Source organism: Molossus molossus, unplaced genomic scaffold (assembly GCF_014108415.1).
Source record: "Molossus molossus isolate mMolMol1 unplaced genomic scaffold, mMolMol1.p scaffold_m16_p_12, whole genome shotgun sequence".
NCBI classification, from domain to species: Eukaryota; Metazoa; Chordata; class Mammalia; order Chiroptera; family Molossidae; genus Molossus; species Molossus molossus.
The window spans coordinates 36700048-36712316 of record NW_023425347.1 but is presented as its reverse complement, the minus strand read 5'-3'; the positions used below and the strand labels follow the sequence as shown (position 1 = coordinate 36712316).

General features: G+C 40.3%; 2 protein-coding genes across 3 annotated transcripts in view; one reads left to right on the top strand and one right to left on the bottom strand.

Annotated features, from left to right (window-relative positions):
- Positions 1–10888, bottom strand: part of SELENOF (selenoprotein F) — a 36444-nt gene extending 25556 nt beyond the window's left edge. The window contains exons 1-2 of the mRNA XM_036257321.1: positions 10766–10888; positions 3894–4061 (exon numbers count right to left, since the gene is read on the bottom strand). Coding sequence (XP_036113214.1) covers positions 3894–4061; positions 10766–10849 — 252 coding nt within the window. The 5' untranslated portion in view covers positions 10850–10888. The remainder of the gene's footprint in view (positions 1–3893; positions 4062–10765) is intronic.
- A 501-nt stretch (positions 10889–11389) lies between these two features.
- The window catches only part of HS2ST1 (heparan sulfate 2-O-sulfotransferase 1), a 152748-nt gene continuing 151868 nt past the window's right edge, over positions 11390–12269 (top strand). For both annotated transcript variants that reach the window (XM_036256673.1, XM_036256672.1), the window contains exon 1: positions 11390–11916. In XM_036256673.1, coding sequence (XP_036112566.1) covers positions 11793–11916 — 124 coding nt within the window. In that variant the 5' untranslated portion in view covers positions 11390–11792. The remainder of the gene's footprint in view (positions 11917–12269) is intronic.

Genomic DNA, 12269 nt, shown 5'->3' with positions numbered 1-12269 from the left:
ATACATTATTTATAGTCACTTATTAGCTCTATGACCTTAGGCAAGATCTCTATGCCTCAGACTTAATGATGAAATGGAAATAATAATGGTACTTACCTTATAGAGTTGTTATAAGGATTATATAAATTAATTTATATAAAATGCTTAGAACAGTACCTTCATATAATAAGCACTTAATGAATGCTAGGGGCTCTCTGGAGTCAAATAGATCTGAGATAAAGTCAAGTTATGGTACCCAACTGCTGGGTACCTGGGAAGATTACACCCTAGTTTTCTTTTTATTTACTTATTTATTTATTTTTATCCTCACCCGAGGATATTTTTCCTTTTTTTGTACAGATAGAGTGGGAGGGAGAGAGAGGAAGGGAGAGAGAGAGAAACATCGACGTGAAGGGACACATCGAGTGGCTGCCACCCGCACGACCAACCAGGGCCGGGGACAAACTGCAACCGAAGTACGTGCCCTTAGTGGGAACCGAACCCGGGTCTCTCTGTACCGCAGGCCGATGCTCTAACCGCTGAGCCAAACCGGCCAGGGCACACCCTAGTTTTCTTCTGTGAATAGGAACAATAGTATTTACTTTATACAGTTACTGTGTGATTAAATAGATAACATAGGTAAAACACTTCAGCACATAACCAAGGTAAAAGAAATACTCAAAGGTGAGACAATGTAATTATCACAACAAAACTAAAAATGATTTGCTGGCTAGAAGTCACAAAGCTAGTAAGCAATGAAGCTGAGATAAAAATTGAACTTTTCGAAAACTCTTATAAAAGGAGAGAAAGGGATAAACATCCAATGAACTATATACACATTAACATTATCTTTGTACTTTCTCTAGCTTGCTTTGAGTGCAGGTAAATGTGAAGGCAGAATATTATACACATGGGGATTCTACTACATAAAGCCGGCCAATTAACATTAATCTAACTTCAATTGGGCACTGGAGTGAGAAAATGGAGAGGATCTAACTATACATATTTTTTTCCCATTGAGTTTTAGAGAGGATGGGAGGGAGGGAGGGAGAGAGAAACATTGATGTGAGAGACACACATTGACTGGTTGCCTCCCACATGACCTCAAGGGGATGGGGATCAAACCTGCAACACAGGTACGTGCTCTTGACTAGGAATAGAACCCGAGACCCTTCGGTCTGAGAGCCAATGCTCTAACTGCTAAGCCAAACCGGGCAGGGCTCTAAGTATATTCTTAAGATTATTTATACACTATGGTACTCAGGTCCATTTATTCAAATCTAGTGAATTATAAAACTTATTAAGAACACTTTTATTTTGTTTTAGTATTACCTATAAAGTACAGATTTTTAAGTGAAGAAGAAAGAAAAAACAAAAAGCCCTACATCAAATACCTGAACTATTGAACTATTTTTCCAGAACCAGTAATGGTATAATTTGGCTTCTACTGGTATTCTATGAATGAGACCAAGATGTTCCAAAATTCAAATAAAAGAAATCTCTTCTCAATCTGTAGAGTTAAAAAAAATCACTTTTAAGCTTTTCTCCTCCAAAATTTTCTTAAACCTCTGAAATCTGTTATCAAGTATTAGATAAAAATCCTACCAAGAGCTGTAAGTAAAAATAGATTTTTTATGCACTTAGTTCAGGAACATTTAATTTCAGTCAAAGGGTAGGACCTCTCGACTGTCTCTTAATTACAAAGGAATGTGTGTCATAACGATTGTTTATTACAGAACACCTCTTGTTACTCAATCCTTGAAGTTTTGTGTCTCAGGAAATAATAATTGTTGACTGAACAGGTAGGAACCATGGAAGACCATAGTTTAAAGATGAGAGGATGACTCATACAGATTCCTTCAGCAATTTATCCCAACAAAAAACAAGGGGGAAGGGTCCTACTAAACTAAGTCAGTCTTGTGTAAACTTGTTTAGATATCATTTTCAGGCAAAAATACTAACACATGTATGGGAATCTTCTAAACATTAAACTATATTATTGTTATATTTGAACCAAGAAAATAAAAAACATGGAAGACTTGAAAGCCAATTTTGGGACACTGGGAATTTCAGGTTCACAACTGTGAGAAATCAAGTAATAAATTTTGGCTGAACACTAATATTTTTAAATCTTGTCTGTTTTTCTTTTAGAACTACAAAATGGTACTTTCAAGTTAGAAATAAACGTTCACTACTTAATATTGAGAAGATACAATTACTGTTTGAAAGTTTTGCAAGCCGTTAACACCTGAAATGTATGTTAATACCTCAGTATGTACAAGTGAAAGAATATTATAAGGAAATGTAACAGAGAGATGCTACCATTTTCCTCCCACCCCAAACACAGAGATCTCACTAATTCAGTTTTATTTAAATAATATAAATGATCTTTCCAGGCTACTTTACAATTTAAAGAAGTCTAAGGGCTGTAATAAGAAAGATTTATCAGTTAAGGAAGTTTATTAATGTACTAAGAAATATTTTAAGTTCACTGTATTTTTCTAATGAATAAGGCTGTTGAACTAATGATTTAGTATACATTAAGATTTAATGTCTTGTCTAGAAACATTAAACCGGACATCCCTCATGAAGATGTTGTCCTGGATAACTGTAGTGCTAATTTGAATGTCAGATAATGCTTGTACATCTACGTCTCTTTCTGTATGGTGACACATCTGGCTCTAAGTGGTGGCTTTTAGGGCACAATAATACTGTGTTATGTTCTCTCTATATATATTTAACAAGAACCATTACTATGTAAAATGTTTGTATGTGGCTGTATTCATACATTCTTAATGTGAACCTATACACTGTAAAGAAGCAGTTTGGAAATTTGTAAAGCACTAAAGCAAAACCATAAAAGAAAATGGTGTGCAGTTATTAAACTTGATGTAGCTTAATTGTAATCTTTAGTTTATAAAAGGTTCTATTTTTTATAGCAAAGACTTTGACACTTGAAAAACTGAAGCAATACTTGATTTACTTTTGTTAAGTATTTAAGATATTTAAAAAAAATATTTGTCCAATAACAGTAAAATAAAAGAAGTAATAAAAATTAAAGAAGTTTACTATTATTTCAACAGTGGGTCAAAACATAGCAGATTTTGCCCTGCCTGGTTTGGCTCAGTGGTTAGAGCATTGGCCTGCAGTCCAGAGAGATCCGGGTTCAGTTCCCGCTAAGGGCACATACCTTGGTTGCAGTTTGTCCCTGGCCCTGGTTGGGTCATGCAGGAGGCAGCCTCTCGATGTGTCCCTTTCATGTGGATGTCTCTCTCTCTCTCTCTCTCTCTCTCTTCCTCTCTTTCCCTCCCACCCTATTTGAACAAAAAATGAGAAAATGTCCTCGGGTGAGGATAAAAAAAAAGCAACATAGCAGATTTTATTGAATAGTTAGAACTACCTAACCTTGGTTGTTTTCATGTGTTAAAGGTAAGGTTAGGTGCCTGGAAATATTAGTTACATGTATGTAAATGAACAGACCATATTATTTGTTAACCAGATTAAAAATGATAATTTATTGTCTACAATTTGGTGCCAGGTAATGGGTGTTTTATTTTCATCCCAAATCTCATTATAAAACTGAGTTCTTATTACAAATGAATAAAAACATCTAATTAATTATTATTTTACTTAATGTGGCCATAATTTAGAAAGACTGGGGAGCTTTAGGATCCAAGCATGCTATAGCAATTCTGCTCCCCCTCTGCTGGACAACCAGGGTAGCATGGGGTCCTGGTCTGTAACTGTATTTTTCCTTCCTATTTGATCTAATAGGCCAAGCAAGAAATCTATTTGAGTTTCTAAAACTAGAAAATGTAAAAGCTGAAGACTTCTTTATATTTAAGCTGATTTAGTATTTTACCTTATTTTAGCTACAAACCATCTAATGGAAGAAAGATAGTAGAAAACAACACCTTTTTGGTTTCAAATTGTGCTTCTTCCTGACAGCATCCTCTACAGTCAGGATCCAGCTGAAGCAGGTTGAATTGTCCAAGAAGATCACAGGAGCTACAGAGCAAGTTGCTAGAGAAGCCTAACTCTCTGCAAGCCTCTGATGAAAACTCTGCCCCGAAGGCAGACACCTGAAAATAAAAAATAGACATATAACTTAATTAGATCTTTACATTATAAAGCTTCCAAAAAAAGGAGAAACCGGGGTTGTCAAAATCTAATACACTGGAGATAAGTTACTGTATAACCTTATATTGGTCTTTGCCAACCCTCCCAAATTTTTTTCTTAAAAATGTGTCATTCTTTTGCTTAGCTAAAAATATATATTATTTCTGCCCTGGCCAGTTTGGCTCAGTGGTCACAGTGTCTGCCTGCAGACCAGTTGCGGGTATGAATCCGGTCAAGGGCATGTACCTCAGTTGTAGTTTGGTCCCCAGCCCTGGTTGGTGTTGTGCGGGAAGCAACCAGTTGATGTGTTTCTTTCGCATCAATGTTTCTCTCCCCCACCCAATCTGAAGATACATGACATTCAATAGCTTTTTATAACAAATTTCCATTACATTAAAAAAACTTAATACCTGTTTATGTGGATCTATGGAGTAACATTAACTTCTATTCTAGGTCCCTACCACACCCTAAAGACTTATCTTCACTCACATGTAGCAGGGGAAGAGTGGGGAAGGGGATGAAATAGGGGAGAAGAGGAGCACTTCAGAAATAAAACTTTGGGGTTTACGTACTAGGTTCCACCACTTACAAGATGTGTGACACTGGGCAAGATAACCTCCCTAAGCATTCATTTTCTTACTGATAAAGCAAGGAGCAGTACTTCCTACATAAAATAGATTGAAGTAAAGATTAAATGAAATGACTTATATAATCAATGACTGGCAAAAGCAGGCTTTAAAAAATATTAGTCCTCTTCCCTCACCCATTCTTCTTTCATGTTTTAGTGAATGTGGTATACCTTTATCTGTTTAAACTAATTCTTCTACCTGTGCTTCGGATTCTAGCTTCTGCCATCTTCATAGGGACTTAATTTTAATAATTCTTTAGTGTATTCAAGCACTAGATTCTAATTGTTCTCCCCACATTCCACCATTTCTAAATTGTTGCTCTAGTCTAGTTTCTGATGCTACCACTGGACTGAAGTTGCCAAAAATCATTAAATACAAAGGCATTCAAACTGTTCTCCTCCAGCTGCCCCTTCCCTGGGCTTATCCTCCTTCCTCTTCTCTGCATTTCTTAAACGTTATTGTTTCCCAATTCTATTTTTGGTTCTCTCTTTGGTTTACATACTTTCACAGATGACTGCACCTTTTCCATGGATTCAAAATACCGATTTACTGAAAACTCTCAAGTTTTTTTCTTGAATGGCAAGCTTCCAATGCCAACAACCTAGTTGATGTCTCATTTAGATGTTGTGTAATGTATTGAAAATTCAAAATTTCCAACAGTAAAAAAAAGCAAAGAATGCCCCTACCTCCACCAAATATCCAACAGTGAAACTTACATTTTCTTCTTATATCTATTCCTCCCCAATGTATTATCTATGCAAAAAGGCACCATTTTTCCTCATCACGAAGTTTCCCAGGTCAGTCATTCCAGATTCCATACTTTTCACCAATCTTACAACCAATTAATTAACAAATTTTGAGAACTCTGTCTCTTAATAGAGCTCTCAAATAGTTTCCTGCCTGAGTGGTTTAAATGGTCACTGACAGTCATCATAGCTCTGCTTTTTACTTTTCAGCTATAATGAATTCCTATAGTACCTAGAAGTATAAAAGTCCTACTCAAACACAGACAATCCTAGAATTCCCCAACAATACTGTGAACTGGTAAAGGCAATTAAGTTGTTTCTCTTATTTTCAGCACTGTGCTATTTTCATATGTATTAGACAAATGAATTGGTGAAAACTACAGCTTCAAGTAGGGAGAATTTCAGTTTGTTTGACTGCAACTGGTTGATCTTCTATCTAGACCAAGGGTTTGCAAATTTTATATGATGGGCTAGATAATAATTACATAAGGCTTTAGTGGCTATTATGGTTTCTTTTGCAACCACTCAACTCAGCTACTGCAGCATAAAAGCAGTTATAAACAATAATAAATGCTTGGGTGTCCTGTGTTCCAATAAACCTTTATTCATAAAAACAGGGCTGGCTGGATCTGACCCACCCACTGTAGTGTGTAAGCCTTCTTCTTGACTAACCAGGCAGATTAAAACCCAATGGCATTTTTCAATGTAAAAAACTAAGTATTGCTGGCACATTCCTCCAAAATACTAATCATCTCATTGGTTTTATGTTAGTCAACACCCTAATTTGATATCTTATACATCTTTTACCTATCTCAGTAATAATGTGGAATGTATTTAATCTTCAAAATAGATCAAGTATTCCAGTCTAGTGGGAGGAAACTAAGAGACCTGTGGTACTCTGAGTAATTTCTTCATTATTAACGTGATCTGCTTGATCTTTTTCATAATTTGTAGTTTCCGAAGATAGCTGCAGTAGTATATATACATCACCCTACATGTTCCTCTTACGATGTGACTGGCAGTCCTCCACTGAGAAGTGGGAGTCTATGTTCCCTCCCCTTGAATCTGGGCAGGGCCTTATGACTGTTTTGACCAACAGAGTGTAGTGGAAGGGACCCTTTGTGACTTCTGAGGGTAAGTCACTGAAAAGGAAACAACCTTTGTTAGGCTAGTGCTTGCATGTGCTCTGTGTCTGTCTGTCTCAGGACACTCAACTTTGGAAGTTGTTGTAAGGTAGCCTAAACTAGAGCCAACAAAAAGAGACCCATTTAGACAGCAACTGAGGCCCCCAGCTCACAACCAGCATCATTGACTATTAGACATGTGAGTAAAGAGCCTTCATATTTCTGGCCCCAGTATTTCAGCTGCGGTCTGAGACAGCATGGAACACACAAGCCATCCTGCAGTGCCCTGTTTGAGTTGCTGAGCCACAGAATTTGAAAGCAAAATAAACAACTGTTTTATACAACTAAATTTTAGGATGATTTATCTTGCAGCCATAGTAACCAAAACAAGTGATAAAAGTGAAATCACTTTGAAACTGTGAACTGCTTAACAATCTTAAGAAATTGTTACCAAAGCATGTTTTACAATCAAGAACCTCAGCTCTGGTTGGGTGGCTCAGTTGGTTGGAACATTGTCCTGTACACCTAAAAGTTGCGGGTTCAATTCTGGTCAGGGCACATACCTAGGTTGCAGGTTTGATTCCCCCTAGGGTGCATAGTGATTGATGTTCCTCCCCCCCCCCTCTCTCTCTAGAATCAATAAAAAACATATCCTCAGATGAGGATTAAAGAGTACTATTTATGTTTCAATCGTTGTTTAGACATGGGATAGAGTATAAGTGTATGGGAGATACAAGGTATCTTGAGTTTCATGAGTGATATATTTATTTTCTGGTTCTTCTACCATTGGTTTGGCAGACTCAGGCTCTGAATCTAAAACATTAGAACATATTATTAAGCACTTCACAGATAAACACTAAATGCTACAGAAGAGGAGTTCAAAATTACAAATTATGCCTGCCTATCTTTTAATTACCAAAAAGTAACTGAACAGCATTTAAATGTGCACATTCAGGTCAAATATTAAATTTTAAAATAAATAGCCACATGTGTGAAAAAGAAAGATTCTAAGGACAGGGTAGGATAACCCTGATTGGTTGAACCATTTAATAACAGTTTAACTTTCCCCAGTTCAAAGTAGGATTGACAAAATATAAGACTCCATTCTCTCTTCCATGCATTATTCATGGACACCCCCCACCGCCCCCGGGAGGTATTGAGTTCCTTGTAGATGTGGGCTGTTAGCAGGGAAACTGGATAAACTATACTGTAACATTACCGTTTCAGGCAGAGGTCTGGTATAGCTATACATTTTATTATACTTATACATATATATAGTCACCTCTTAATTGGTCGTTAAGAAAAATAACAGGTTTCTCACATAATTTTCATATTTGAGGCAAAAGTAAATAGACAAACCCCATGAAAATGAATACAAGAAACATCAAGCTCTTACACCACATATCTTGCTAAGCACTTTACATCATTATTTTATTTATGAAGAAGGTACTATTATCCCTTTTTCATAGAGACGTAAACAGAGGCACAGGACAGACAGTTAAAGTAATCTGTCTAAGACAACACAGTAAACAATAGGTGGTAGCATCAAGATTCTAATCCTGGCCTTCCTGCAAAACCCTTAACCACTGTTATTAACTACCATGTTTCACAGAATCCATGATGCACCATTATTGTACATGCCACTAAGAATAACAACAAAAACGCCGACAATCATAATTGTGCCATCCACTGAAATAGACTGATCCAGAAGTTAACTTGTGAAGAAAAGGGGTTTGGAGGTGGGGGTTGTGTCAGAATCAATGTCTATACTGCTGTCAGTACAGTGCCTTTCTGAATGTAGAAAATTATATAAGAGCTGAATAAAGAATTGAATATCACTTAGTTCTGGGGCACTCTAGAAAAGAGCTCCTTTAGGCCATACTAAAGTATCACTTTTCTAATGTTTAATCATACATACTGAATGTATTTTCAGATTAAATTACTTTATATCTTCCCAGTTGTCACCTCATTGAAATGCTGATAACTACACAGTGCTATTAACTTTAAATTAGAACTATTCAGAGGCATAGTCAGCGATAAAAACTCACTTGTCTAGTCTAAGGACTCAGAGGTGTGAATTAAAGTAGGAACTAAATTCATACCAGTAGCTCAACCCCAGGGTGCTGAGAAATTCTTCCCTTATTTTCTTTTATTCAATGTCAGGTTCCAGATATATATAATTACCCAAAACTACTTATTCCACCTGGTCTTTTTCACTCCCTCAGGCTAACTGTGAAATGCAGTTTTTCTAACTTCTAAGTGATTTTCCAACAATCCTCCACACACACCTCTTCCCCTCTTCCCCCCTTCATTTTCAAGAATTTTATTGCCTTCTTTTCTTAAAAATACTAGTCATTACAGAAAAGCCAGGAATAAATCTTAGGGAAGTCAAAACAGTTCAATAAGGGTGAATTGCTCAGGACTCACTTTCTATTTTCAGTCATTTTGTACTTGTAGGAGTGGGTGTCATCCACTATCACTCTATATTCACTGCTCTACACAAACTACAGATATCCTGATGACTTTAATAGCAAGGTACAAACACAAATGAACTAGGAGGCTATTCACACTTCAGAGGGATTTAAATGAACAAGTACATGTAAGGCACAACATAAAATATATTAAAAAAAACAGTCCCTGTGTTCCCTTTGGCTACATTCTAATTTTTGCTCGAGGTCATCACTGGGAATTAAGCCTCCATAGACAAGTACAGGTCAAGAGGCCTGATTAAGGGAAGTGAAGGAGGACAGGCTTCACGTTAAGAGCAACAGAGAGCCACTGAAGAATTTAAATAATGACAGATTTAAGTTTCAAAACGATGACTTTGGATGCACTGGATTGTAAAGTGAGAAAAGGAGATGGGAGCCCTGTTAAGGAAACTGATGCAGTAATTACAGGTAAGTAAAGATGTTGGCTTGAATTTAGGTAGTACCTAAGTGGAGAAAAGATTAAGTGGATTGGCTTAGAGATTTTAAGGGTTCGATGACTAACTGGATTTAGAGAGTGAGAGAAAAGAGAAGAATTTAAAATGAGTAATTTCTGGCTTAGGCAACTGGGAAGCTGGCAAAGCCAACCATTTAGATTCTGATAATGTGAAGAGTGAACCAAGAGGCTATTTCTAAGGAGTGAGATGTTGGTGGCCTGAATGAGGGATTGAGAATAAGTTGCTGGATTTGAGAGAAATTTAGTAAGTAAAATCAATTAAGACTGGTAATAGCCTGGGTGTGAAGTACGGATGGAAAGGAAGGAGTCAAAGATGACACCCAAGTTTCTGGCTTAAATTCTGTGGATGGTCACTTGTAGATTGTTTAATGGCCTAAATCCCTTTTATCCTGATATGTACACTTCTTTACTATGTGACTGTGTCATTCCTCCCATGCAGAGATGGAGTCTATTTCCCCACTCTTGAAATCTAGACTGGTCTTGTGATTTGCTTTGACAAATTTTGTGCGGTAGAATTGATAGATGCGATTTCTAAGACTAGGCTTTGGGGGTGGGGGGCACTGCAGCTTTTGCTCTTTAGGAATGCTGCCCTGAGGCTGCCATAAAAAAGTTGGTCTGGCCAACTGGAGGATGAGAAGTCATGTGGAGGAGAACCAAGTGGCCTTAGCTGACAGTAAGCTCCAACTAAAAATGAAGCCATCCCGGACTGAAGTGCACCCAGGTATATGAAAGCCAGAGAATGGAAGTGACGGCTGTCTAACAGTGAATTAAGAGAACACTAGTAATTGAGAGAAAGAAGTAAATAGGAAGTATACCCTGGACCAGGGCTTGAAGGTTTTCCGCTAAGATCTGGAAATCTTATAAAGAACGGTTTTATGTCTTCCCTTTAAAAAACAATTTTCATTCCTCCCCAAGATTTCTTGCCTCTCCCCTCCCCCCACCGTGTGATTTACAGATTGTTTTTTAGCAGGAGATCTGCAAAAGAAGATAACTACTCAATGTAGTCTGAAGCCAGGAGAAAGAACCGTTAGAAACCCCGAGCCGGGAAGGATAAACATCAGATGAGGAAATAAGCCACGTAGCATTCCAGCCGCAGCAGTGGCTAAGGAAACCAGTACTTCCATCCTTTCCAAGTGGCTCCCAAATGGGACCGAAGGGTCCGTTCTCCTCAGTGCAGTCCCCTCCCACTCGCTCTGGGGCTGCTGCAGAGGTGATCTCCACTCACCGCTTGAAGCACAGTCGCCAACAGCAACCTCAGCCCAAACGCCGGCCCAAGCCATCCGCTGGGCCTAGCCGCCATCGCTACCATCTCCCGTAAGTCTCCGGCTGCTCAAAGGACCCCTCAGCTAGGGTAGTCCACGCCAGAGCCTTATCTAAAACAGGCTGCTTAAGGTCGGTTGCCATCAAATCTGTTAGTCTGCAGAGAGGGATTACCCAAGGGCATACGGAAGCTTAAAGGTAATCCAACATCTTTACATTTGATATAAATATAAAGTCGTGGGTCCTTTCGATAACCCACGTCAGGCACTTTCTTAAACTCCCCAAATTTGTGCTTCTGTGGGTTCCTTCACGACATTTCGTCAAGCAGCCAAGAAGCTCCGCCTTCGACAGTTTCGGCCAGCCTCCTTCTCCGAATTTACCCAATCGCATGACGCTTTGGTTGACGCCTGTGGCAAAGGAAACCAACCGTAACATGAACCGAGAGCGAAGCGCTGGGGTTCTTCGGTCCAATAAGCACAACCGAACGGAGCAGTGGGTGGGGTCTCTGGTTGCCGAGCAGCGTACGTGGATGCGTGCGCGTGGTGGCGGAGGGGGATGGGTGGGGGGCGGGGCCGGGGGCGGCGCAGCCGCAGCCGCAGCGCTGGTGGAGGAGCGCGCGGCCGCGAGCAAAGGAGGGAGGGACGGAAGGAAGAGAGCGAGGTAGGCAGGCAGGCGGGTTCGAGGGTCGGGAACTGAGGCAGTAGAAGGAGGCGAGAGCTCGGCAGCCGCTTCGAGCTGTGTTGCAGCGCGGGCTTTTGGAGGGGGCGGCGGTCGAGTCGTCCGAGAAGAAGCGGGCACCGGCGGCACTGGTGCTGGCGCCTGGAGGCGGGGGACTGGGGAGGCAAGAAGGGGGGTCGCTGCGGCGGTTCTTTTGCTGTCGCGCTCTCCTTGCCTTTCTGCCGGCTCGGTGGGCTCCTCCCGGTGTCTCCTTCGCCTCCAGGGCCCCGCTCCCCGCCCTCCGCGGTATGTCTTGATCCCGAGCAGCGGGTTTCATGGGGCTCCTCAGGATTATGATGCCGCCCAAGTTGCAGCTGCTGGCGGTGGTGGCCTTCGCGGTGGCGATGCTCTTCTTGGAGAACCAAATCCAGAAACTGGAGGAGTCCCGATCGAAGCTAGGTGAGGAGCAGAGCCACTCCGGGCTGAGTGAATGGTGTGGAAGGGGCCGGGCCAGGGAGGCGTTGCAACCTGAGCAAGTGGGCGTTCGTCTAACCTGGGGTCTGGCGTGGAGGCTGAGAGAGGTTTCACAGAGAGCTGGGACTGGGGACATCGAGAGCACAAGCTCCAAGAATCGTGTGAATTAAGCTGGAGCGGTGTGCTGGGCTCGCGAGGTCACGGGACAGAGATTGCAAGGTTGGGCGTCCCGGAACCAGAAGGTTACCCCGAAGTAGGCATTTCACCGGGAGGGAGCAAGACAAGACCGAACTCGGTGGGGAGCGGGTACTGCTGGAAGAGACAGAAACGCTCAGCCT